Source organism: Coregonus clupeaformis, chromosome 17 (genome assembly GCF_020615455.1).
Source record: "Coregonus clupeaformis isolate EN_2021a chromosome 17, ASM2061545v1, whole genome shotgun sequence".
NCBI classification, from domain to species: domain Eukaryota; kingdom Metazoa; phylum Chordata; class Actinopteri; order Salmoniformes; family Salmonidae; genus Coregonus; species Coregonus clupeaformis.
In genome coordinates this window covers 67724786-67749795 of record NC_059208.1, presented here as the reverse complement: position 1 = coordinate 67749795, position 25010 = coordinate 67724786, and the positions used below count along the sequence as shown (strand labels likewise).

Genomic DNA, 25010 nt, shown 5'->3' with positions numbered 1-25010 from the left:
TGATATGTGACCTTTGGTCACCAATTATGCATTTTCCTGTATCTATGTTGTGTGTACATTTCTGAATTACCTGAGGCAATAACAGTTGTTATTATAGTAGGAATGTGAATAAGGAACATCTTTGTCACTGAATAACCGACAAACCGACCACAGCCTTGTACCTATTTTATGTATTTTGCTGATGTACAACTACAAAGATTATATTAAATGTTTAACCATTCATGACAAATAAATGATTCTAATAGGAACATCTGTCAAATAGCAGGGTGGTGATTGGTAACTCTATATCTATTTGTGAACAAGAAGCAGACAGTAACAGACGACTCCTTGAAAATGAGAAACTCACTTGCACATACAGTACAGCTGCACATTTTTCCCAAAACAGTAGCACACAGACACACCCCTACACTCGGCCACAATCCCACTCACACACTTTTACCCTTTCAAAAAACACACACACGCGCAACACACACACACAACACACACACCAGTAACTTCTGTCCCTGATATGACTGTGTCCACTGGCCTGCAGCTGCTGTGGGCGGATTGATTTATCTGGAGCAGATGTCCGCAGAGCTGTGTGTGATCTGATTGACTCCATTTTGGTTTAACCTCTGTGCACTGATACGACGTTCATTAATGGGCACAGTGACACTAACATAGGGAAATATATACATTTGCACTAGGGTTGGGCGGTATCCAAATTTTCCGCTCATCCCGAGATTTACAGTACTACCAGCTTAGTACACAAGGGGGCGCCAAAAACTCAAAAGCCCATTAGGCCTCCATTACCAGAATGCAAACAAAATTAGCACAAGTAATAGCTAATTTCCATGGAGGCTGCTAGCTAAAAATGCTAACGAGAGCGAACAACAACAAAAAATGCACAGACAGACAGTCCAGTATACACACACTATTAGTCATTCAAGGGTTTTTCTTTATTTATACTATTTTTTACATTGTATAATAATAGTGAAGACATCAAAACTATTAAATAACACATATGGAATCATGTAGTAAAAAGTGTTAAACAAATTAAAATATTTTATATTTGAGATTCTTCAAAATTTTAATTTTACCTTTATTTAACTAGGCAAGTCAGTTAAGAACAAATTATTATTTACAATGACGGCCTACACCGGCCAAACCCGGACGATGCTGGGCCAATTGTGCGCCACCCTATGGGACTCCCAATCACGGCCGGTTGTGATACAGCCTGGAATCGAACCAGGGGGTCTGTAGTGACGCCTCAAGCACTGAGATGCAGTGCCTTAGACCACTGCGCCACTCGGGAGCCCACCCTAGCCACCCTTTGCCTTGATGACAGCTTTGCACACTCTTGGCATTCTCTCAACCAGCTTTATGAGGTAGTCACCTGGAATGCATTTCAATTAACAGGTGTGCCTTCTTAAAAGTTAATTTGTGGAATTTCTTTCCTTCTTAATGCGTTTGAGCCAATCAGTTGTGTTGTGACAAGGTAGGGGGCTATACAGAGGATAGCCTTATTTGGTAAAAGACCAAGTCCATATTATGGCAAGAACAGCTCAAATAAACAAAGAGAAACGACAGTCCATCATTACTTTAAGACATGAAGGTCAGTCAATCCGGAAAATTTCAAGAACTTTGAAGGTTTCTTCAAGTGCAGTCTCAAAACCATCAAGCGCTACAGGAATGTTTCTTCAAGTGCAGTCTCAAAAACCATCAAGCGCTATGATGAAACTGGCTCTCATGAGGACCGCCACAGGAATGGAAGACCCAGAGTTACCTCTACTGCAGAGGATAAATTCATTAGAGTTACCAGCCTCAGAAATTGCTGCCCAAATAAATGCTTCACAGAGTTCAAGTAACAGACACATCTCAACATCAACTGTTCAGAGGAGACTGTGTGAATCAGTGCCTTAGGCCGCTGAACCACTCGGGAGGCCAGTGTTGCACTTCTGTTATCTGATGAAAATGAAGCTATTTTCTGCCGAATGTGTTGCACTAATGTATTTTCTGAGAAGGGAAACTATAGTTTCACGTCTTCCCTGATCACTATTGAAGCAAAAAACACGACTTCCAATATAAAACGCGACTCCTGTCAATACACAGCGTGACTCACCTGCTCCCGCTTTCTCCAGTTGTGCTTTTTTACAAACAAACACGTGACTGGCTCAGCTGTTCTAACCCTAACCCTACGGTAAGCTTCATAATGTTAAATAATGTGACAGGTGAATTGAAGAACGCAATCTGCTTTATCTTCTAATATATTGCACAAGTTGACTTCAGGTATTTACTTAAAAAGTAGCTATAAATATTAACATGAATAGAAAAACTTCAAAGAAATAGTTTCAACAGTATTGACGGTATTGAAAAACCATCCCGTGGCTATTTCCAAATACACCGGTATACAGCCCAAGCCTAATTTGCACCTGTTCTTTTTAGAAGGAAAAAAACTAAAATCGTTATAGTCTTATTAACCGTAAGCTCTTTTTCCTTCTCTTCAGTTATGTTAGACCGTTTTTGGTCCATTTATTTCAACAGGTGCGTACTTTGTACCGGTACAAACAGTGAATCTGGCCCATGGTGACAAATGGGCCTTGGTGGACTAACACATACAGTACATGGGCCAGCCTGGGTATGATTGGATTGGGACGATGGAAGGATGCATTTCTTTCAGTATTCAAAAGAGACAAGGCCACATCTTTCTCACCTATTTTATAAGGAGTTGACTAATAATAATAATACATAATAAGGCCCTGGTACAGACTTTGGAGACACAGCCACATCTCAGTCTCACCTGTCGGTTCCTCTCGTCGGTGATCCGTTGGATCTGAATCTTCTTCCTCCCCATGCTTCCTGGTGGTGGTGGTGACTGTGTTGGCTGGGGTCAATCGAACAGGGTCAAAGGTCAGAGGTGCCTCCTCAGACTAGGAGAGGGGGAGTGTAGCCGATTAGCTCTTTCTGGAGCACGGGCAGACTCAAACACACATCACACGCAGTCACACACACACACACACTCCTCTGCCCAGGTCTGGGGTGATGGGGCAGAGGGTTTTCCGTTGCTAGAGCTGGTGTTGCCCTCAGTTCATTGTTTGCTCAGGCAAAAGGTCACCAGTATCTCGACCATTTGCTGTTGTGAGGACGATGTCACTCCTGGAAAGGGGGGGGGGTTAGAGTGTTACTTCTACATTCCTTATGTACACACAGCAAACAACCTTTATGATGTGTTTTCATAGAACAGATGCAGTGTTTCAGCTGTATGTGACCAAAATGGACTCAGAAACTGTAGTCTACGCTACACTGACGGGGGGGGAATAACCAACTGAAAAAAAATTACCGCAAGCTATAAATGTTAAATTGGACTGATTCAGCAAAGTAGATTTGCTCCGAATACTGCAACTTACTGTTAACATATCTGTAAGTACTGTGGACACAGTTATATGAGAGAAACATGTCATTGTTCAAAACCTGTGGCTCAAGGACAATACCCCAGGTAATGCCATCTGACCTGTCTGAGCGCACACACCCCTTCACAATGTGCCAACAGCTATTATGCATCTCCATCAGTCAGTCTAGGCACACACAGAGAAAGACAAGTAAATACTCCCCGCAGCTCAATGGCAGAAAGGCTCCAATGTCTCCCTGCCATTGTCACTCCTCCCCCATCAGACGTGATTGAGGAAAGGCATGCTAACCGCCGCTAGCGCTTCCAACCTATTAGCGACAGCCCTCACCTATTCACCGAGTCTGTGACATCAACAGGGTGGCCCGCTAAGCTCTAGTTGCCCAGTAGAGGAATTCCCATGCACAAGGACGTCAGAGGGAAAGATGGACGGATTACGACAGGCGTCTAAAAATACCTGCGTTCACACTACACACATTTCTCCCCCGGGGGGTTATGTGGGTTGTTTGTACTTCCAGGTGAAAGTGACAGATTAGAAGTCTGTGGCCAGGGCTAGCATATAGCATATTAGCTTGTAGCATGATGGTTTCATAGGCTGAAGTTAAATGACAAGATGAGAAGAAGCAACACGGCCAATTTCCTACTTTGGAGTCAACTCAAACCTTGTTCCTTGGGGCCTAAGACTGGTGGGTGAAGCAATATAACAGTGGTAGTGGACACATTCACAGTTCTAAAACATTCTGTTTTGTGATTTCAGAGTTGAATACTGAAGAGGGGACTAAATGACTAACAGATATCAGAATCACCTTTATTCGCCAAGTACATTTACATGCCCGGAATTAGCCATACCCCCGAACATTAGCCACTTCCTGCCAAAGCCCAAAGCCATTGGACCTGGAACAAAGCTGGTTCTTTTTCACCATAGTCCACACAATATGTTTACTCTTTTAGCAGGGGTTCATTTCCGTTCAGCATACATTTTCATAATAATAATAATAATAATAATAATATAATAATAATAATAATAATAATAATAATAATAATAATAATAATAATAAGCCATTTAGCAGATGCTTTTATCCAAAGCGACTTACAGTCATGCGTGCATACATTTTTGTGTATGGGTGGTCCCGGGGATTGAACCCACTACCTTGGCGTTACAAGCGCCGTGCTCTACCAGCTGAGCTACAGAGGACCACATTCATTACACGCATGAGGCTACAAATATTAATTATATCCTCATATTCCTCTCATAGGACTCTCCTTCTGCAAATGAGACAATGGTGTAAGTAGGCCCACATCTCAAGACGGTCTTATAGGCTCTTTGTAAAACTATGTTCAATTAGCTGCTCTCGGAGTTTGATGAAGAACCTATTTGTTATTTGGCACTTGTTTGTACCATCCATACATTTTGGGTGTTTAGGCTTATATGAATTCATGAGTGGTTTTGATACAAACCCAGGCTATAGCCTTCTGCTCTCCCTAAGCTGGGATCAGAAGCATAACGCAAAGCACCTCTATTCCAATCTCATTCCATGTATCGGACAGTATTGCAGCTTCCCTAGATGCTAAGTGCATTGATTCCAATCAATGCTCAGCTGGAGGGAAATCCTGCATACACAGTGGGTCACCAGGATCAATGTTGAGGTAAATTGCACTAACAAATGACCAAAAAGAAACCAGGTAAATTCGTGCAGACCATATTAACCCCCGCCTCAGTCAGAACCCACCTGTGTCCTTTAGTACATGTGTATGCCATCCACCTTCATATTCACAAGTCCACATGCTGGAGCAGCAGTTTGTGTATTTTCTGTTCAACGACCCCCCCACACACACATAAACTGTCACAGCTGCCCCCTATTCCCCAACAACCTCCCGTTTGGCTGCACCAAGTTAGCCATTTTGTCGCCGGTTAGCGACTTTTGGATCCTTACCAACTTCCCCCAAAAAAAAAAAAAAAGCTTCTAGTGACAATTTCACTACTTCTAAAGATTGTTTCAATTTGAGGGGAACATGTTCAGAATTCACACTTCTGTTAGGTCTCTGACAGCCATGCAAGGTTGTCATGGCCCCTCACTGTGTGCTGATAGTGCTGTACCCACACTTGTGTGATGGTTTGGACTGATATGGCTGAGACTTGGCATGATGCAGCCAAGCAAAAGCGTAAGTGAAATGGAAATAGTCGTCATCTAGCTCATTTTAGCAACAAACCAAGTATTCCAGGATAGGCCAATAATATGGAATCATGTAACACAAACACATGGGTTTAACATGCTAAGCGACCACATACCGTTGAATATGGAACCATCCAGTTACACTGAATGATAGACACCATCACACTGAATGACAGATAGGCCTAACTTTCCAGTTACACCAAATGACAGACGACTGTCATTGTACTATCCAATAACACCACCACAACTTATCTACACATGAACACAGCCTTGTGGCTGTTATGTAAATGCCAGTGTTTCCCCTTCAAGCGCTGACCCTTCAAGCCCCTAGCTTTTCAGTGGGATCATTGTGAGGCCAGATGGAAAATATGCAAAGCCATCTCTGTAGCTGGTGGAGAGCTGTTAGGTCCTCCACAAAACCAGCTTAATTTCATCATTAAAGGCCTCAGGAAAATGAGGACTGGGGGAATATGCTGCCAATGTATGTGATGCAATAAGTGAAGGGCCGAGTTAAAACCCCCACCATGAGGATTTCCAACTGCACCATGTCCTATTAGCCAACGTTCAATCTTTTGAGAATAAAATTGACGATTTAAGATTACGGTTATCCTACCAACGGGACATTAAAAACTGTAATATCTTATGTTTCACGGAGTCGTGGCTGAACGACAACAATGATAACATTCAGCTAGCGGGCTATACGCTACATCGACAGGACAGAACTGCAGACTCTGGTAAGACAAGGGGTGGCGGTCTCTGTATATTTGTAAACAACAGCTGGTGCACAAAATCAAATACCAAGGAAGTCTCGAGGTTTTGCTCGCCTGAGGTAGAGTATCTTATGATAAGCTGTAGACCACACTATTTACCAAGAGAGTTTTCATCTATATTTTCATAGCTGTCTATTTACCACCACAAACCAATGCTGGCATTAAGATTGCACTGAATGAGTTGTACAAGGCCATTAATCAACAGGAAAACGCTCATCCAGATGCAGCGCTCCCTAGTAGCCGGGGACTTTAATGCAGGGAAACTTAAATCCGTTCTACCTAATTTCTACCAGCATGTTAAATGTGCAACCAGAGGGAAAAAAAACTCTAGACCACCTTTACTCCACACACAGAGACGCATACAAAGCTCTCCCTCGCCCTCCATTTGGCAAATCTGACCATAACTCTATCCTCCTGATTCCTGCTTATAAGCAAAAACTGAAGCAGGAAGCACCAGTGATTCGGGTTAATAAAAAGTGGTCAGATGACGCAGATGCTAAGCTACAGGACTGTTTTGCTAGCACAGACTGGAACATGTTCCGGGATTCTTCAGACAGCATTGAGGAGTACACCACATCAGTCACTGGCTTCATCAATAAGTGCATCGATGATGTCGTCCCCTGCAGTGACCGTACGTACATACCCCAACCAGAAGCCATGGATTACAGGAAACATCCGCACTGAGCTAAAGGGGTAGAGCTGCCGCTTTCAAGGAACGGGACTCTAACCCGGACGCTTATAAGAAATCCCGCTATGACCTCCGACGAACCATCAAACAGGCAAAGAGTCAATACAGGTCTAAGATTGAATCATACTACACTGGCTCTGACGCTCGTCGGATGTGGCAGGGCTTGAAAACTATTACAGACTACAAAGGGAAGCACAGCCGCGAGCTGCCCAGTGACACAAGCCTACCAGACGAGCTAAACCACTTCTATGCTCGCTTCGAGGCAAGCAACACTGAAGCATGCATGAGAGCACCAGCTGTTCCGGACGACTATGTGATCACGCTCTCCGTAGCCGATGTGAGTAAGACTTTTAAGCAGGTCAACATTCACAAGGCCGCAGGGCCAGACGGATTACCAGGACGTGTACTCCGAGCATGTGCTGACCAACTGGCAAGTGTCTTCACTGACATTTTCAACATGTCCCTGACTGAGTCTGTAATACCAACATGTTTCAAGCAGACCACCATAGTCCCCGTGCCCAAGAACTCTAAGATAACCTGCCTAAATGACTACCGACCCGTAGCACTGACGTCTGTAGCCATGAAGTGCTTTGAAAGACTGGTCATGGCTCACATCAACAGCATAATCCCAGAAACCCTAGACCCACTCCAATTTGCATACCGCCCCAACAGATCCACAGATGATGCAATCTCTATCGCACTCCACACTGCCCTTTCCCACCTGGACAAGAGGAACACCTACGTGAGAATGCTATTCATTGACTACAGCTCAGCATTCAACACCATAGTGCCCTCTAAGCTCATCACTAAGCTAAGGATCCTGGGACTAAACACCTCCCTCTGCAACTGGATCCTGGACTTCCTGACGGGCCGCCCCCAGGTGGTAAGGGTAGGTAACAACACATCTGCCACACTGATCCTCAACACGGTGGCCCCTCAGGGGTGCGTGCTCAGTCCCCTCCTGTACTCTCTGTTCACCCATGACTGCATGGCCAGGCACGACTCCAACACCATCATTAAGTTTGCCGACGACACAACAGTGGTAGGCCTGATCACCGACAACGATGAGACAGCCTATAGGGAGGAGGTCAGAGATCTGGCCGTGTAGTGCCAGGACAACAACCTCTCCCTCAACGTGACCAAGACAAAGGAGATGATTGTGGACTACAGGAAAAAAAAGAGGACTGAGCACGCCCCCATTCTCATCGACAGGGCTGTAGTGGAACAGGTTGAGAGCTTCAAGTTCCTTGGTGTCCACATCACCAACGAACTATCATGGTCCAAACACACCAAGACAGTCGTGAAGAGGGCACGACAAAGCCTATTCCCCCTCAGGAGACTAAAAAGATTTGGCATGGGTCCTCAGATCCTCAAAAAATTCTACAGCTGCACCATCGAGAGCATCCTGACTGGTTGCATCACCGCCTGGTATGGCAACTGCTTGGCCTCTGACCGCAAGGCACTACAGAGGGTAGTGCGTACGGCCCAGTACATCACTGGGGCAAAGCTCCCTGCCATCCAGGACCTCTATACCAGGCGGTGTCAGAGGAAGGCCCTCAAAATTGTCAAAGACTCCAGCCACCCTAGTCATAGACTGTTCTCTCTGCTACCGCACGGCAAGCGGTACCGGAGTGCCAAGTCTAGGTCCAAAAGACTTCTCAACAGCTTCTACCCCCAAGCCATAAGACTCCTGAACAGCTAATCATGGCTACCCGGACTATTTGCACTGCCCCCCACCCCATCCTTTTACGCTGCTGCTACTCTGTTAAGTATTTATGCATAGTCACTTTAACTCTACCCACATGTACATATTACCTCAACTACCTCAACTAGCCGGTGCCCCCCGCACATTGACTCTGCAACGGTACCCCCTGTATATATAGCCTCCCTACTGTCACTTTATTTTACTGTATATATAGCCTCCCTACTGTCACTTTATTTTACTTCTGCTCTTTTTTTCTCAACACTTTTTTGTTGTTGTTGTTTTATTCTTACTTTTTTTGTTTAAAATAAATGCACTGTTGGTTAAGGGCTGTAAGTAAGCATTTCACTGCAATGTCTGCACCTGTTGTATTCGGCGCATGTGACCAATAAAATTTGATTTGATTTGATTTGATTTACAGTATCAGGCCAAGCACACCGAAATACTTGCTCTCACACAGCAAAAAGTCTGAAAGGCCATTGAAGAGCATCAGAGAGATCGTGACAGATACACTATAGAGTAAAGGTTAGGAGGTTGGGGTTAAGGGGGCAGGTGGGGTAAATGGGACATTGCTTAGAGGTAGCTAGCTATGTGTAGTCATCATGGCCATACTGAAACTAGATGGCTGCTGAGGATCACCAACAGTGGTGGTTTAAGTGGCCGATTCCGTGGCAGCATAGTCCAAAAATATTTTTGGTATGCCAGATTGTTCTGGCAATTCTAACAGTAACTTCATTGGGAGGAAGGATGTTTGACATGCTTTTTACATTTGTATCACAAACCATTTTTGAGAAGATCATGATGAAAGTGGCCATTTTTAGACCTATATCTGTGAAGCGGGATATTATTTTGACGATATAAGGTACTAGTCAAAAGTTTGGACACCTACTCATTCAAGGGTATTTCTTTATATTTTACTATTTTCTACATTGTAGAATAATAGTGAAGACATCAAAACTATGAAATAACACATGGAATCATGTAGTAACCAAAAAGTGTTAAACAAAATCAAAATATATGTTATTTGAGATTCTTCAAATAGCCACCCTTTGCCTTGATGAAAGCTATGCACACTCTTGGCATTCTCTCAACCAGCTTTATGAGGTAGTCACCTGGAATGCATTTCAATTAACAGGTGTGCCTTCTTAAAAGTTAATTTGAGGAATTTCTTTCCTTCTTAATGCGTTTGAGCCAATCAGTTGTGACAAGGTAGGGGGGTATACAGAAGATAGCCCTATTTGGTAAAAGTCCAAGTCCATATTATGGCAACAGCTCAAATAAGCAAAGAGAAACGACAGTCCATCATTACTTTAAGACGTGGTCAGTCAATACTGAACATTTCAAGAACTTTGAAAGTTTCTTCAAGTGCAGTCTCAAAAACCATCAAGCGCTATGATGAAACTGGCTCTCATGAGGACCGCCACAGGAATGGAAGACCCAGAGTTACCTCTACTGCAGAGGATAAATACATTAGAGTTACCAGCCTCAGAAATTGCTGCCCAAATAAATGCTTCACAGAGTTCAAGTAACAGACACATCTCAACATCAACTGTTCAGAGGAGACTGTGTGAATCAGGCCTTCATGGTCGAATTGCTGCAATGAAACCACTACTAAAAGGACACCAATAATAAGAAGAGACCTGCTTGGGCCAAGAAACACGAGCAATGGACATTAGTCTGGTGGAAAAGTGTCCTTTGGTCCGGAGTCCAAATTTGAGATTTTTGGTTTCAACCGCCGTGTCTTTGTGAGACGTGGTGTGGGTGAACAGATGATCTCTACATGTTTATTTCCCACCGTAAAGCATGGAGGAGGAGGTGTTAGTGTGGGGGTGCTTTGCTGGTGACACTGATTTATTTAGAATTCAAGGCACACTTAACCAGCATGGCTACCACAGCATTCTGCTACGATACGCCATCCCATCTGGTTTGGGCTTAGTGGGACTGTCATTTGTTTTTCAAGAGGACAATGACCCAACACATCTCCAGAGTGTGTAAGGGTTATTTTACCAAGAAGGAGAGAGCTGGAGTACTGCATCAGATGACCTTGCGTCCACAATCCCCCGACCTTAACCCAATTGAGATGGTTTGGGATGAGTCGGACCGCATTGTGAAGGAAAAGCAGCCAACAAGTGCTCAGAATATGTGGGAACTCCTTCAAGACTGTTGGAAAAGCATTCCAGGTGAAGCTGGTTGAGAGAATGCCAAGAGTGTGCAAAGCTGTCATCAAGGCAAAGGGTGGCTATTTGAATAATCTCAAATATTAAATATTTTGATTTGTTTAACACTTTTTTTGTTTACTACATGATTCCATGTGTTATTTCATAGTTTTGATGTCTTCACTATTACGCTACCATGTAGAAAATAGTAAAAATAAAGAAAAACCCTTGAATGAGTAGGTGTGTTCAAACTTTTGACTGGTACTGTATATCGTATCAGTTTGACAATATTGCAATATTATGTTTGCGCTAGTTGGTTGTACCTGCACCAAAACTATGTTTCCTTCATCGCTTGTACTCCATCTTATTTTTAAATAGGGAGCCAATTTGTTTTCAACACTTATTTCCATGACTGATCAAAACTTGTTTTCTCATGGCTCTCGTCCCTCTCTTGTCCCCCCCCAAAAAACCTTCTTCAAATGTCCTCAAATATCCCCAAAAAATGTGTGATACAAAGCATCAACATGTTCATGCAAACGTTCCATGCATAAGCAATACAGGCACATAGCCTTGAGTTGTAAATACAGGGCTAAATACATTCACGTGAACAAACACAAACACATTTACCGTGAATTAAACATGACCTAATTTGCCCAAACACCACATCAGAAGATAAAGCTACCAAAGCTCTCCATTCCAATATCACGACTGAAAACAAAATTACATTGTGTGTTTATATGATGGCAAGTGCCATTAAAGACAGTGTTAGAGCAGGGCTTTGCCTATGTAGGTCACAGACAGTTAACAGTCTGAAGTCGTTGGCCATGACAGGAAAATGAACTCCAAAAGCACCCAAGGGTTCATTCCCTGTGATAATTTCCATTATCAAACATTACATTCGCCCGAGAGTGCTTAATCTGGATAAAAGCCTATGGCACAATGTGACGCTATCGAGGCATGTAAGTGACTATGTCAATATTGGGCAAGAAATTTGCTTTTTATGTAATATCACCATATTCATGGTAATCCTGGACATTACAACTCGCTTTCTACCCTCTCCTGAAAATGAGGTCAGTCCTTGATTGCAATGTCTGTTCATGCACTATTCCAGATTTGTAATATTTTCTTCCAGTAAAAAAATTGATGAATTTAGCCTCTTTGCACTTGCCCCTTTCTCAACAGAACAATAGTAAACAGCAGCTGGAGAGGTCAGTGATTCAGTTGTGGATGTGCCAAACCAACAGTATACCATAGGACAAAATCCAAATAAATAATATAACCAAGAGTCAACTACAAAAGCTTAGAACCCAAAGTCTCCCACACAAAAATATTCTCCATCCAATTGTCAAAAATCAAGACTGGGTTAATTTGTAGCTGGTTGAGAGGCTGACCCTGCATACCTCAACATGAGATATTGCAGCAAAGGCCCAAGCAGCATGGGGGGAGACTGAATGACATACGAGGAGTAAAAACTCTGCAACCTAACAAGTTCTTGACTTTGCTAACATATTAGGCTATAGTTGGTCTATTGGATTAGCCGTAGAATGAACCAGAACAAGGATTCTGCTCTGCAAGGCATGTTATCCCTGTGCTGCACTCGGCATGGCTACTCCCTCTCATTACTCTAATTGACACGTCCATCCTCCCCCTGAAGGTGCTGATGGCTCAATTAAGAGCTGGCTGGAGGACTGATTAGACGCAAAGATAATGAGGCCGCGGCTCGACTCATGCTGAGCCAGAGCAGAACCGGGCTCACTCGGTCAGTGACATTACAGGAACCTCAGAGCTAAAGGAGAGACGTGGCTTTCAACTCGAGCCCAGACTCAGACACTTTGGACAGGCTCGGGCAGGAAAGTATGTTAGTCTGAAATGGACCGCTCCGGGTTGCAAAGACCTTACAGAGACCGCCTCATTATCTGTCAAGGGCAGGCCTTCAGTCACCTTGGTTCTATCGACCTGCCTGGACGCCCCCTTGAAACGTCAACTGGCTCCTTTCGCACCCCGTGAAAAAGTCCACTGATTAAAAGAGAGAGAGAGAACGCAATCAAGCCAGGCTAGGCATCTGTCGGTTTGAGTGGTGTACAGTAATCAGTGGCACAGACCTTTTAGCATATTACGCATTGGTCAATGAAATGTGGGCAAAGCCCTAGAATGAGGACCAAGCCTTGAAGAGAAGGGCAGCTTATAGTACTCATCGGTTATCTGACTCCAGCTAATGGAGGAGGGATCCGTCGTTATTACTTCACAATGGAGTGTAGGTTGAGAAAATGTCAGTTCTGTCTTTTTTCGTGAGTCTAGATTCAGTGGTTTACCAAGACTTTGCTGGGTTACATGCAGAGAGCTGCTCAGAGGTAGAGACCTGATGATTAGTATTTTTAGATACAGCTTCGCCTTCTTGATCACTCACTCTTATCCCACCATGAAACTCACCTAGACCTATTGGGTTCTCTCTCTATAACCTCTCCTCATATTAATTTCATTATGGCCCTCTTGAATATCAGACTTTTCCTTGTCGCCTCACATCCCTCTCCTCTGACCTTTTCTATTGATGGAGATGACCTCCGACATCTTCAATCTTCTCATGCGCCAGAAGTCCCACACTCCAGGGCTACATGGAGTCTCTTTACAATGAATCCTGTCACATTGGCTTCCCATAGCAAACTCTTGTTGGAGGGAAGAGCGTTCACAGGTCCTGCCAAGGGTGACGTTGCAGCCAGGTTTACTGTCACTAGGGGCAGTCAGGTCTAACACAATAGCTGAACATAGAGGAACATGACAGGTGTGAACTAAATTGTGTCAATGATAGATTAATTTGTATTTTAAGAATAATGACTAAAGGATTTCACCCCAAATACAGTATACATGTGTGAACGGTGTTAGATTTATAATGTAGTGTCAACCCACTAACAGAGGGGGAGGAGTTAGAAACTGCTGAGAAAGCATTCCAGGGTGAAGGGGACTGAGAAGCTGTTTAAAGGTGGGTGGAGCAAAGTGCCTTTGTGTGTCAGGGGGTATAAAGGCTGTGTATGTATTTTTTGGCGTCAGAGCTCTCCATGATTAAAACATACAGATCATTCTTGTTGGTTGCGGACCTTCGTTTAATTCATGATTAAACCAGAGCCTTACACCCTCTGGGAATTATTCAAAGCATTAAGTTTGATTAATTAGAGATAGAAATTCTCGTGACAGTCAATAAGTGAGTTCCTGGTGTGTCAACGAGTGACCATAAGAGTACATGGTGAACAGTATTACACAGGGATTTGTCTGCCATTGAAATCCTTGGGCGGACGGCCTAAGAGTTTTTTCGGGTCGCCTAAGTCCAAACAGTAAAATATATACATTTTATTTTAAATCGGGATGGAAAAACGTTCAGTGTAAACTTAAAACAACTAAAACCAGAAAGTATTTAGAAAAGATAATGGACCTATCAATTTTTAAATAACTATATTTGAGAACTAACGAATACCAAAATAAAAGCTAGACTGTCAGGGAGAATAACAAATTCCAAAAACAATTTAGCAGAATAGATTCTGTTATTACGTTTGAGCAAAAGAACACATCATTAGCCATGGCAAAATGTGTAGAATTGTAGGAAATAAGCTTTAAAACTGCAACAATTTCTCACAACTCCATGGAGATATTTGTAGAACTGCAGGAAATTGGCCACACCGCCAAGATCCTCAAAAACGCCACACCCACCACCTAAGCCCACTTTTGATCAAGAAAAAACCTGTTACATAGTGCTGTCACACCAGAGAACTGCAAAACATTCTCAAATCACAATTATTTAATGCCACTATGCTATGGACCAGCCTTCTTAACGATACAAGATCTAACAAAAGGTTTTAGAGGTGTAGCATCTGTTGTTCCCAACAGCTTTCCCCATAACCCTCATCTCTCCTGATATCAATCCAATCCTGATGCACGAGGACAAACATTGTTAAGCCCTCAGGGCCCCTGCTCCTTCAGTTCAACAAGACAATTGAAAGGCCTACTTTAAAATAAACTTTAAAAGTTGTGGCCAACTAAATACAAACAAGCCAGGCCAGCCTTTATCTCAATTACTATAGTTTATCCTGTAGTGTAACTCAGTAGGAGCTACTGTTAATGTTGAAGATTTGGTGAAGAGAAACAATGTTTACAATTAACATTTTGAGAGGACATCAACTTTTTGACGAACATTGTTAACATTTTTTGCTTTTAAACACTTCTACATTAAAATTTGGATGCTACCATGATTATGGCTAATCCTGAATGAGTCGTGAATAATGATAAGTGAGAAAGTTAGACGCACAAATATCATACCTCCCAAAAAATGCTAACCTCCCCTGGTATTGTAATGGTGAGAGGTTAGCATGTCTTGGGGGTATGATATTTGTGCGTCTAACTTTCTCACTCATTAGTCACTATTTATTCAGGATTATACAACAGGTGGGTCTAATCCTGAATGCTGATTGGTTAAAACCGCACTCCAGCTGGTGTCTATTCTACAAGTTACCACCGGCTAAATCTATGACGTTGAAATGGCTATTTACTCTGTTCCATCTGACTGCACAATCCACTGTCTCATCAGCCCAGCCAGGCACTTTATAAACTTGATCTCCACTATAAAAAGCATCTAGACATTCTCACATTTCTTTTAGACTAACATTTAGTTTTCAACAGCGGAGATTTGTATAAACCTTGCTGTCTGTCTCTGACATTTGCAACATTGTTTCAATATTCAAATTCGATCTCCAGTAATGAACCTGTCAGGGGATGAGACAGACAGGCAGGCAGCGTTTATCAGCCAGTCGAAATCATGAATCAACTGGCATCATTTTTGTGGATATATACAAAGAAATGTCAATTGAAAAAAGGTCAAACTAAACGAAGTGCAGCTAGTTTGCGGTCTTTCCAGCTTCAGTTTGAAGTGATTGTGTTAGCTGTGTTGTTGGCTAGCTCCTCTGAACTAGGGCTGTTGCGGTGACCGTATTACCGCCACACCGGCGGTCACGAGTCATGAAGGCAGTCAAATTCCATGTGACCGTTTAGTCACGTTAATTAGGCTTCTCCAAGCGCTGATGCTGCTCATGGTCATTAGTAGCCTACCAAACTTGCTAACTGCTGGTACTCAGCACGCTATTGGCCCTCTAATCACTCTGACATCAATGCAAATGTAATCGAAAATCTAATCAAACACTTCATGAGAGCCCATGAGCTCATGTTGCGCAACATTTCTATAAGCTATACAATTGCGGGAGAAAACAGTGATGGCCTAGAGGAAGATCCCATCAGCTTTCTATAGGCTAGGCCTACTATATTTATTTCTCAACTTTCCTAATATTAAGCACATGGCTTATCTTTACAACAGTAGTATAGCCTACCTGGCTGGCATGAAAATGAATCACAGGAAAAGCGTCCTCCATCCACTATTTGAGTGCATAGATGACATGTATTTTTTCCGCTGCCCCGGTTTCGAGACCGGTGCATGATAAATGGTCCATTCTAAATCAAATTTCACATATATTATTTAGTAAAAGACAAGATTAAATCAAGAATAGTCTGATGGGTGACAATATTAGCCTATCACTTGTGAATTATATATTATCACTTGTGAATGATGCCCAGCATAAGAAAGCCTTTTTTGGGGCGACTTTTTCGAATCATAGTCACACCTCATCTAGCCTAGCCCATAGGCCTATATGTTTTGATAAGGTTTGTTTCACAACTAAAGTGCCCAAAAAACTTCTTAAAATTAAGCACATTAATCTGCTTTACAAGGGGTTTAGAGCCTAACTGGCATACATAAGCAGTGCGTGAGTTTCAAGTTTGGGGAAGATAATTTATCATAAAAATGCACCTTTATAATAAAAGCATTACATGCATAATCGCATTTGCGGTCACTTTTGAAAATTGTGTTTTCCCGCTAATGGAACATTCCCGCTTTTAGCCTACTGCCATGTGCGCATTGCTGCACTTATAATGTGAAGAAATAGCCTAATAGTTTATCAACATTTTAAGCTAAATGTTCTGATCTGTTGTGCAGCCACATTACGTAAAACATGTTTTTTTATTAATTTGGGATCTATTGCATCCCACAATTGTCCCAGACTATGTTTGGAATATTTATTTCTCGCACAGAATAGGTCGATTTTTGTACTATGGGGGATAGCAGATTGACATAGGCTAGTGCTTTTGCTGTTCGTTAGGCTTACGAAAAGTAAATGTGGACAGTTCTTCCAATATCTTCAATATGCACCTCTGAATTGGATAAGGACGCACGCAGTTGCGTCGGTCTTCACTTGTAGCCTGTGAGAAAGACCCGATCACATGATGGACAGCGCGCAGCACTCAGGGAGAAGGGTACAACAAAGGCATGGATTTTTTTAGGGTGCATTACAGCCACAAAGGGGATGCCGCCGTGAAATTCGAGGCATTATCAAGTGCTTGTCAAACTGTGAATAAGAGACTATTGGAGTCTCTCATTCAAAAAACAAAGCAGAGCTCAGTCGCATCATGCAGTCTTAAAATGTATTTTAAAAAATCAAAGCATATAGCCCAACGTTTGTAGAACTAAAGTCACATGAATAACTCTAAATTAAGCATATAGTACCCATTTCTTTGTTAACCGCTCAACACAGAATAGCTGCACGTGCGCACTGCTTCAAATCGTTTGGAGAAAATATCCTTTCTATTTTATTCAGCTTTGTTCAATTGTATTCTTCATACTACAAAATAACGCCACAGAATTCTAAGCAAATCTTGTCTGCTAAATGAACTACTGTAGCCCACAGCCATTTGGCATAGCCAGATCAGGACCTAACAAAAGGACAACTCAGAGTATGCTATTCTGTTCTTCTGAAATAGACTACATTTTCTTCATATCATGCTTCTTTAGACCTGTCTAAAATAAATAATGGATTTATTGTGAAGGTGTAGGCTATATTACATGGATTTATTAGACTTTTTAAATTGTAGATGTTCCAAAGGTCTGCATCAGTGGCTTGTAGGCTGTGTGGAAGCCAGGAGATGCTAAATGTGTTTATGTTAATTAACGGTCAATTACCGTGAGACCGACAGTTATTTGCTTGACAATCACCGGCTGACGAAATTTTGTGACCGCCACAGCCCTACTCTGAACAACAGTGTCCTGACGAATGAGCACATTTTCTATGCCAGGTGAAATCGCGCCTCATTAGCTCATTGTTATGGATGTATCCAAATAAATGTCACTAGAAAACAGCTTAAACAAATGCAAACACTTTTTGACGTGACAGTAAGTTAGCCGTAATTGGCTAGCTATCAAGCAAGGGATAAGAACGTTGCCAGCCAGTATGGCAATGGAACATTTGTCAATGTCCATAGATACAGAACAAAAAGACTGAACGACTGGGTCGCGTCTCTAGCAACCGAACCGATAGAACGAACGACCAGCCAGCTTGGATAGCAACCTAGATTTGTGTCGGGACTATATCTTGTGGAAGGATGAAATAGTATGAATAAATTAATCAAAATAACTTTAATGAAAATATGTAAATCATTATTTGAATCTGTTGGTAACCCGTTGTATAAAAGTGATAATGCCCTCGAAGCCAGTGTTTGGAGGATATATTGGCACGGTTTGCCGGCCCTTGACGAACACCCATGTCAATATATCCTCCAAACACCGGCTTCTCGTGCATTATCCGCAATCATGGTAGCATCCACATTAATGTAGAGGTGTTTAGAAACATATTCTATTCTTATTTACAATAAAAGTGACTCCAAAATGAGACAATACATGATTTACCATTAATTTCTATTGGGCACAAAATAATCTAAAACAAACAAAACAGCAAATGCATCAAACAAGTTTGTAGAGTCACAAGCTTGATGTAATCATTGAGTGCTAGGAATAAGGGACCAAATACTAAACCTTTGACTACTTTAATGCACATTAATTTGTCCAAATACTTTTAGTCCCCTAAAATGGGGGGACTATGTACACAAACTGCTGTTTCTAAACGGTTCACCCAATATGGATGAAAATACCCTCAGATTAAAGCTGTTTGTGTACATAGTGCTGGATTACTGAGCAAAAATAACAAAATTGTCAATGTCCCAATACAGTACGACATACAGTGACGTCCAAAAGTAACCATGATGAGACTTCATTACATTGTAGCACATAACCTGTTGTGTTAGACAAGTATATTTTAAAGAATGTATTAATTAAATGACCCAGAGAGATGGAAATCTACATGATCGAGTATCCTTCAGACTGGCCCCAAAGCACAAGGCTGTGTTTGGCCTACTTCTACCTGAGCAGCAGCATTTGAATCAGACTAAGAACCGAATCCCTTGGGACCCGGTTCTTAGTCTGGAGGGAATAGCAGCTGCTGGAGGGAATAACAGCCGTTTTATGGGCTCCTGACCAATTGTGCCAATTTGTTTGTTTCTTTGCAATGATCATAACTTTTTTTGTACATAATGTTTCCGCCATCATTTCCCATGACCAAAAAGAGCTTCTGGACATCAGAGCAGCGATCACTAACCTCGATTTGGATGAGGATTTCTACTTCAATGAGTTGGCGGCGAAGGATATACTGCTCATCCTGGACCAAATCCCTGACACTCGAAAAAGGAAGATGCGGCGTTAAAGAGGCCGGTGTGCATGATACCTGACGAGACTACGTCGGCGAGTGGATAAATCGCCTCTACCCTCCGTTCTTTTGGCGAACATGCAATCACTGGAGAATAAACTGGACTAATTCCGGTCGTGCCTATCCTATCAATGTGATCTGAAGAAATGTATTCTGTTTCTCCAAGACGTGGCTGAACAAGGAAAATATAAATCCATCTGTTTTTTCTATACAAATTGGCAGGACAGAATGGCAGCGTTGGGTAAACTCAAGGGCGGTGCATTAACAGCTGGTGCATGATCTATAATATTAATGATGTCTCGTGATTCTGCTCACCTGAGTTAGAATACCTCATAAGTTGTATACTAAACTATTTAAAAATAGAGTTATATTTTTCGTAGCTGTCCATTTACCACCACAAACCTATGCTGGCACAAAGATCGCACTCAACGAGCTGTATAGGGCCATAAGCAAACACTCGTGGCCGGTGATTTTAATGCAGGAAAACTGAAATCCGTATTACCTAAATGTCTACCAGCAGGTCACGTGTGCAACTACAGCCAAAAACATATCCACACACAGACTCCTACAAACCTCTCCCTCCATTTGGAAAATCTGACCATAACGCTATCGTCCCAATTCCTGCTTACAAGCAAAAACTCAAAACAGGAAGTACCAGTGACGTGATCAATAGGGAAGTGGTCCAATGAAGCGGATGCTAAGCTACAGGACTGTTTGGCTAGCACAGAATGGAATATGTTTCCGGGATTCATCCGATGGCATTGAGTTGTTTACCACATCAGTCACCGGCTTCATTAATAAGTGCATCGACGACATCGTCCCCACAGTGACAGTACATACATATCCCAACCAGAAGCTATGGATTACAGGCAACATTGGCACTGAGCTAAAGGCTAGAGCTGCCGCTTTCAAGGAGCGGAACAATAATAAGAAAGCGGACACTTCTAGAAATCCCGCTACGCCCTCAGACGACCCATTAAACAGGCAAAGCGTCAATACAGTTCAATCGAGTACAGGCTTAACTGAATGACAGACAGAATATAATAAGGAATTTTATTGAATAGTTTGGGGTAGGCCTCCTCTCCGAGGAATGCTCCTCAGAGCCAGATACTGATGGCAGGTTGCCCTATGCAGGCAGCTGGCATTGAACCCCACCCCCCACGCTCTCTTTTGCCGATGTGAGTAACACCTTTAAACAGGTTAACATTCACAAGGCCGCAGGGCCAGATGGATTACCAGGACTCGTAGTCAGAGCGCGCGCTGACCAGCTGGCAAGTGTCTTCACTGACATTTTTAACCTCTCCCTGATCCAGTCTGTAATACCTACATGTTTCAAGCAGACCACCATAGTCCCTGTGCCCAAGAACTTCAAGGTAACCTGTCTAAATGTCTATCGCCCTGTAGCACTCACATCTGTAGCCATGAATTGCTTTGAAAGGCTGGTCATGGCTCACATCAACACAATCATCCCAGGCATCCTGGACCCATTCCAATTTGCATACCGCCCCAACAGATCCACAGATGACGCAACCTCTACTGCACTCCACACTGCCCTTTCCCACCTAGACAAAAGGAAAATCTATGTGAGAATGCTGTTCAGACGACAGCTCAGTGTTCAACACCATAGTGCCCTCCAAGCTCATCACTAAGCTAAGGACCCTAGGACTGAACACCTCCCTCTGCAACTGGATCCTGGACTTCCTGATGGGACGTCACCCCAGGGGGTGAGGATAGGCAACACCACATCCGCCACGCTGACCCTCAACACGGGGGCCCCTCAGGGGTGCGTGCTTAGTCCCCTTCTGTACTTCTCCCTGTTCACCCATGACTATGTGGCCGCACACGACTCCCATCATTAAGTTTGCAGACGACACGACGGTGGAAGTCCTGATCACTGACGATGATGAGACAGCCTATAGGGAGGTCTGAGACCTGTCAGTGTGGTGCCAGGACAACAACCTCTCCCTCAACATCAGCAAGAAAAAGGAGCTGATCGTGGCCTACAGGAAACGGAGGGCCAAGCACGCCCCCATTCACATTGACAGGGCTGTAGTGGAGCTTAAATTTCCTTGGTGTCCACATCACTAAGGACCTATCATGGTCCAAACACATCAACACAGTCATGACGAGGGCACAACAACACCTCTTCCCCCTCAGGAGGCAGAAAAGATTTGGCATGGACCCTCAGATCCTCAATAAGTTCTACAGCTCCACCATTGAGAGCATCTTAACTGGCTGCATCACCGCTTGGTATGGCAACTGCTTGGCATCTGACCACAAGGCGCAACAGCCCAGTACTCCCTGCCATCCAGGACCTCTATACCAGGCGGTGTCAGTGGAAGACTCCAGCCACCCAAGTCATAGACTGTTCTCTCTGCTACCGCACGGCAAGCGGTACCGGAGCGCCATGTCTGGGACCAAAAGGCTCCTGAGCAGTTAATCAAGCAGCTACCAGGACTATTTGCATTGACACCCTTTTATTATTTTATGAGCTGACTCTCTTGCACTGGCTTTAGGCACACTCACTGGACTCTACCCACACACTACATTGACACTCCAACACACATACAATTACCTCAACTACCTCGTATCCCTGCACATTGACTCTGTACCGGTACTCCTTCTATATAGCCTCGTTATTTTATTGTGTTACTATTTCCTTTTTTATTTAGCACATTTTTCTTACTTTTTAACTCTGCAATGTTGGGAAAGGTCTCGTAAGTAAACATTTAGTTGTATTTGGCGCATGTGACAAATAAATTTGATTTGACCCTCCACGGCAATTTCCAGGTCACGTGATATTGAAATGATTAATGTTCCACTATGAATCTAATTCAAGGGCCGGAATCGAATATTAATGTCTGATGATGCGTCAAGAGGTTACACATAAACTGAAGGGTAAGTACAGTATTTAGGTGGATTAACAGCTAGGGAATCCATACCCTCTGTACTATGGCACTGCTCACTTGGCTACAGAGATCTGAGCAAATTTCCCCCATGTGAGGTAACATCTGTTATATTTGAATGGTGCTCAAGGCCTTCCAAATTCTTCCAAAGACCATCTCTGCAACAAGTTTCCCTTCAAATGTAATCATAGAATATATTAAAGGAATGCTGTATGTAGGCATACACATCAAAATATGTAGGCCCTTATCTGCAGTACAGAGTGAACATGGCATTATATGATCTCCAAACCCCAGTATCACAAATTAGAGTGATTTGTTGATTGTTTTAAGAATAACATTCAAAGCCAGTTCTTCAAAGTGCAATAATGACATGAGAGATTTGAAGAGGTATAGTGATTTTAAAATGCAAAGAAAAGGAATGGCGGAAGAAAAATTAAGTTTGACAGTTTTATCAGCATGCGCTGACATTTTACGTTTTGCTTTTGATAGCTAGCCTACCTTCAGTATTTCGTCATTGACAGCTACATTGAAAATGAAAGTATTGCTGTTAATCCAGGGGCAATTTATGGCCTACTGTGTGTAGCCTGAAGTGTAGCCTATTATTTTCTATGAAACATAGTTGGCAAAAAATAGCAAGCCAGCCTACTGTAGGCACAGACTGAACGACAGACTGATGGCGCTTCCAAGACAACTGGGAACATGGAAAAAACGAGGTCAAATCATGACGTCTTGATCGTCCGGTCGAAAAGTCTAAGTTCTATAAAAATGCCCGAGTTCCAGACTTGCAATTCCGAGTTGGATGACCGTTCAAAACGATTTTTCCAGTCGGAGCTCTTTTTTTCCCCCGAGTTCCCAGTTGTCTTTTACGCATTGAAGTCGGAGATTTCCGAGTTCCCAGTTGTTTTGAACGCGGTAAGTGTTCCCAGTTGTAAATCAACTGGGAGCTCGGAACTCAGAAATCTCCGACTTCCGAGCGTTCTAAATAACTTGGAACTCTGAGAAAAACTAGCTCCAACTGGGAAAAATAGATTTTAACGCTCATCCAACTCGGACCTCATTCTAGAGCTCCGACTTTCCGACCTGAAGATCCCTAACGTCATGATTTGACATCGTATTTTTCCGAGTTCCCAGTTGTTTTTAACGCGGCAATTGACAGGCAGAAAATGTATCCGCTGTGACAGCTCGCAACTCGCTTTAGCTCTTATTTTGGTTGTGGCCCTGTTGTCAACGTGCACGCACCTCTTCCGTTCTAAACCGAGAGCTTTCACCGTTCACACCATCATGGAGGGTTCATCTGTAGTCTAGCGAAGGTGCTTTTTAGGCCATTTCACAATCTCTGACGAAGCCGACCGACAGCCATTAGCCTACCTACCTTGCTTGCAAACCTCAACTCTTCCGACAAATACAACCCAACCATTTAGTCAGCTATGAATGCGACTACTGAGCTGACAAATTATAATCAAAATACAATTTAGAGGTGAATCATGTTGTCAATACGAATTAGCATATTATAAGCTACCCGTCTGACGACAATTGTTTGATTAAAACAAGCACTCGTGTTCTTACTAGGAAAAAACGCAGGAAGCAAATGTATCATTCCACTTACCCTGAAATACCACATCCACAATCGTGTGAAAAGATACAGGAATGGTTTAACATAAAGGTGTAATGAAAAGACAAAGCGCTATAATCATGATCGACGTCTCTTTAGAGAAATCCACTCTCTCCTTTTCCGTTTAATGTAACTATTCAGTTCAGCCAAAATATACAATGTAGCTAGTGCACAATTTACGTCATTGACACCAGTGCATGAGTGACTTGTGAGAAGCCAATAGGAAGCTAATACTATAGCTTCAAAGCCATGAGTGACTTGTAAAAAGCCAATAGGAAGCTAATACTATAACGTCAAAGCCAATCACAGTAGAAGTTACTGTAAATGGGAAGAGCATGAAGGAGAGGCGATGACGGCCATGTTCTACCAGGGTGTTTGTATCCCTCCGCTTCGGTATTTACCTTTTGCATGATTTTGCATGTGGAGAAAATGTCACTGTGTGGCCTACGGTCGAATGGCCTACCACCCTGTTTTCCTGGAGAATATCCGTTAGCTGTTTTACAATTATGTGGTCTGCATTTAGGACATTAGTATATCTACAGATTATTGGGAGAATCTCAATTGCATTATCCTAGTCTCCTTCTCAAAACCCATTGGATAAGAAATCCAGAGGTCCCGCCCCTCTGACTCTCTCCTCCAATTGGTTTTCAGAAGGAAGCGAGGAGTATTAGGTTGAGATTTTCTCCTAGTCTTAAAGTTTACGCCAAAGAAAGTCGATATGGGAACTAAAAAATAAATACAAATCTGTGCAGTGTCCTGTCCATGATTAGGAGAGGGAGCCATTTCAACAGTATAGGCCTATTCTTTAGGCAGCATTATTCTAATTGTTTTAATTAACCAATTGCTTTTCAATTGCATTAAAGCTGTACACTTTTGTCAAGATGGTACAGCCTTTCAAAGTGTGTTGCATTATGGGGATAAAAATGTTCCGACTTGCGCCTACATGTCGACTGCATGAACTTTACAAAAATTATGGGATCTAAGGTCATGAAG

At 42.8% G+C, this 25010-nt stretch overlaps 1 protein-coding gene across 5 annotated transcripts in view; it reads right to left on the bottom strand.

The window, feature by feature from the left end:
* Positions 1-24191, bottom strand: part of LOC121586915 (myocyte-specific enhancer factor 2D homolog) — a 39074-nt gene extending 14883 nt beyond the window's left edge. For 4 of the 5 annotated variants that reach the window (XM_045226463.1, XM_045226466.1, XM_045226465.1 and 1 more), the window contains exons 1-2: positions 24012-24191; positions 2780-3135 (exon numbers count right to left, since the gene is read on the bottom strand). In XM_045226463.1, coding sequence (XP_045082398.1) covers positions 2780-2833 — 54 coding nt within the window. In that variant the 5' untranslated portion in view covers positions 2834-3135; positions 24012-24191. The remainder of the gene's footprint in view (positions 1-2779; positions 3136-24011) is intronic. The other variant, XM_045226464.1, reaches the window with a different exon arrangement.
* Positions 24192-25010: the final 819 nt, after the last annotated feature.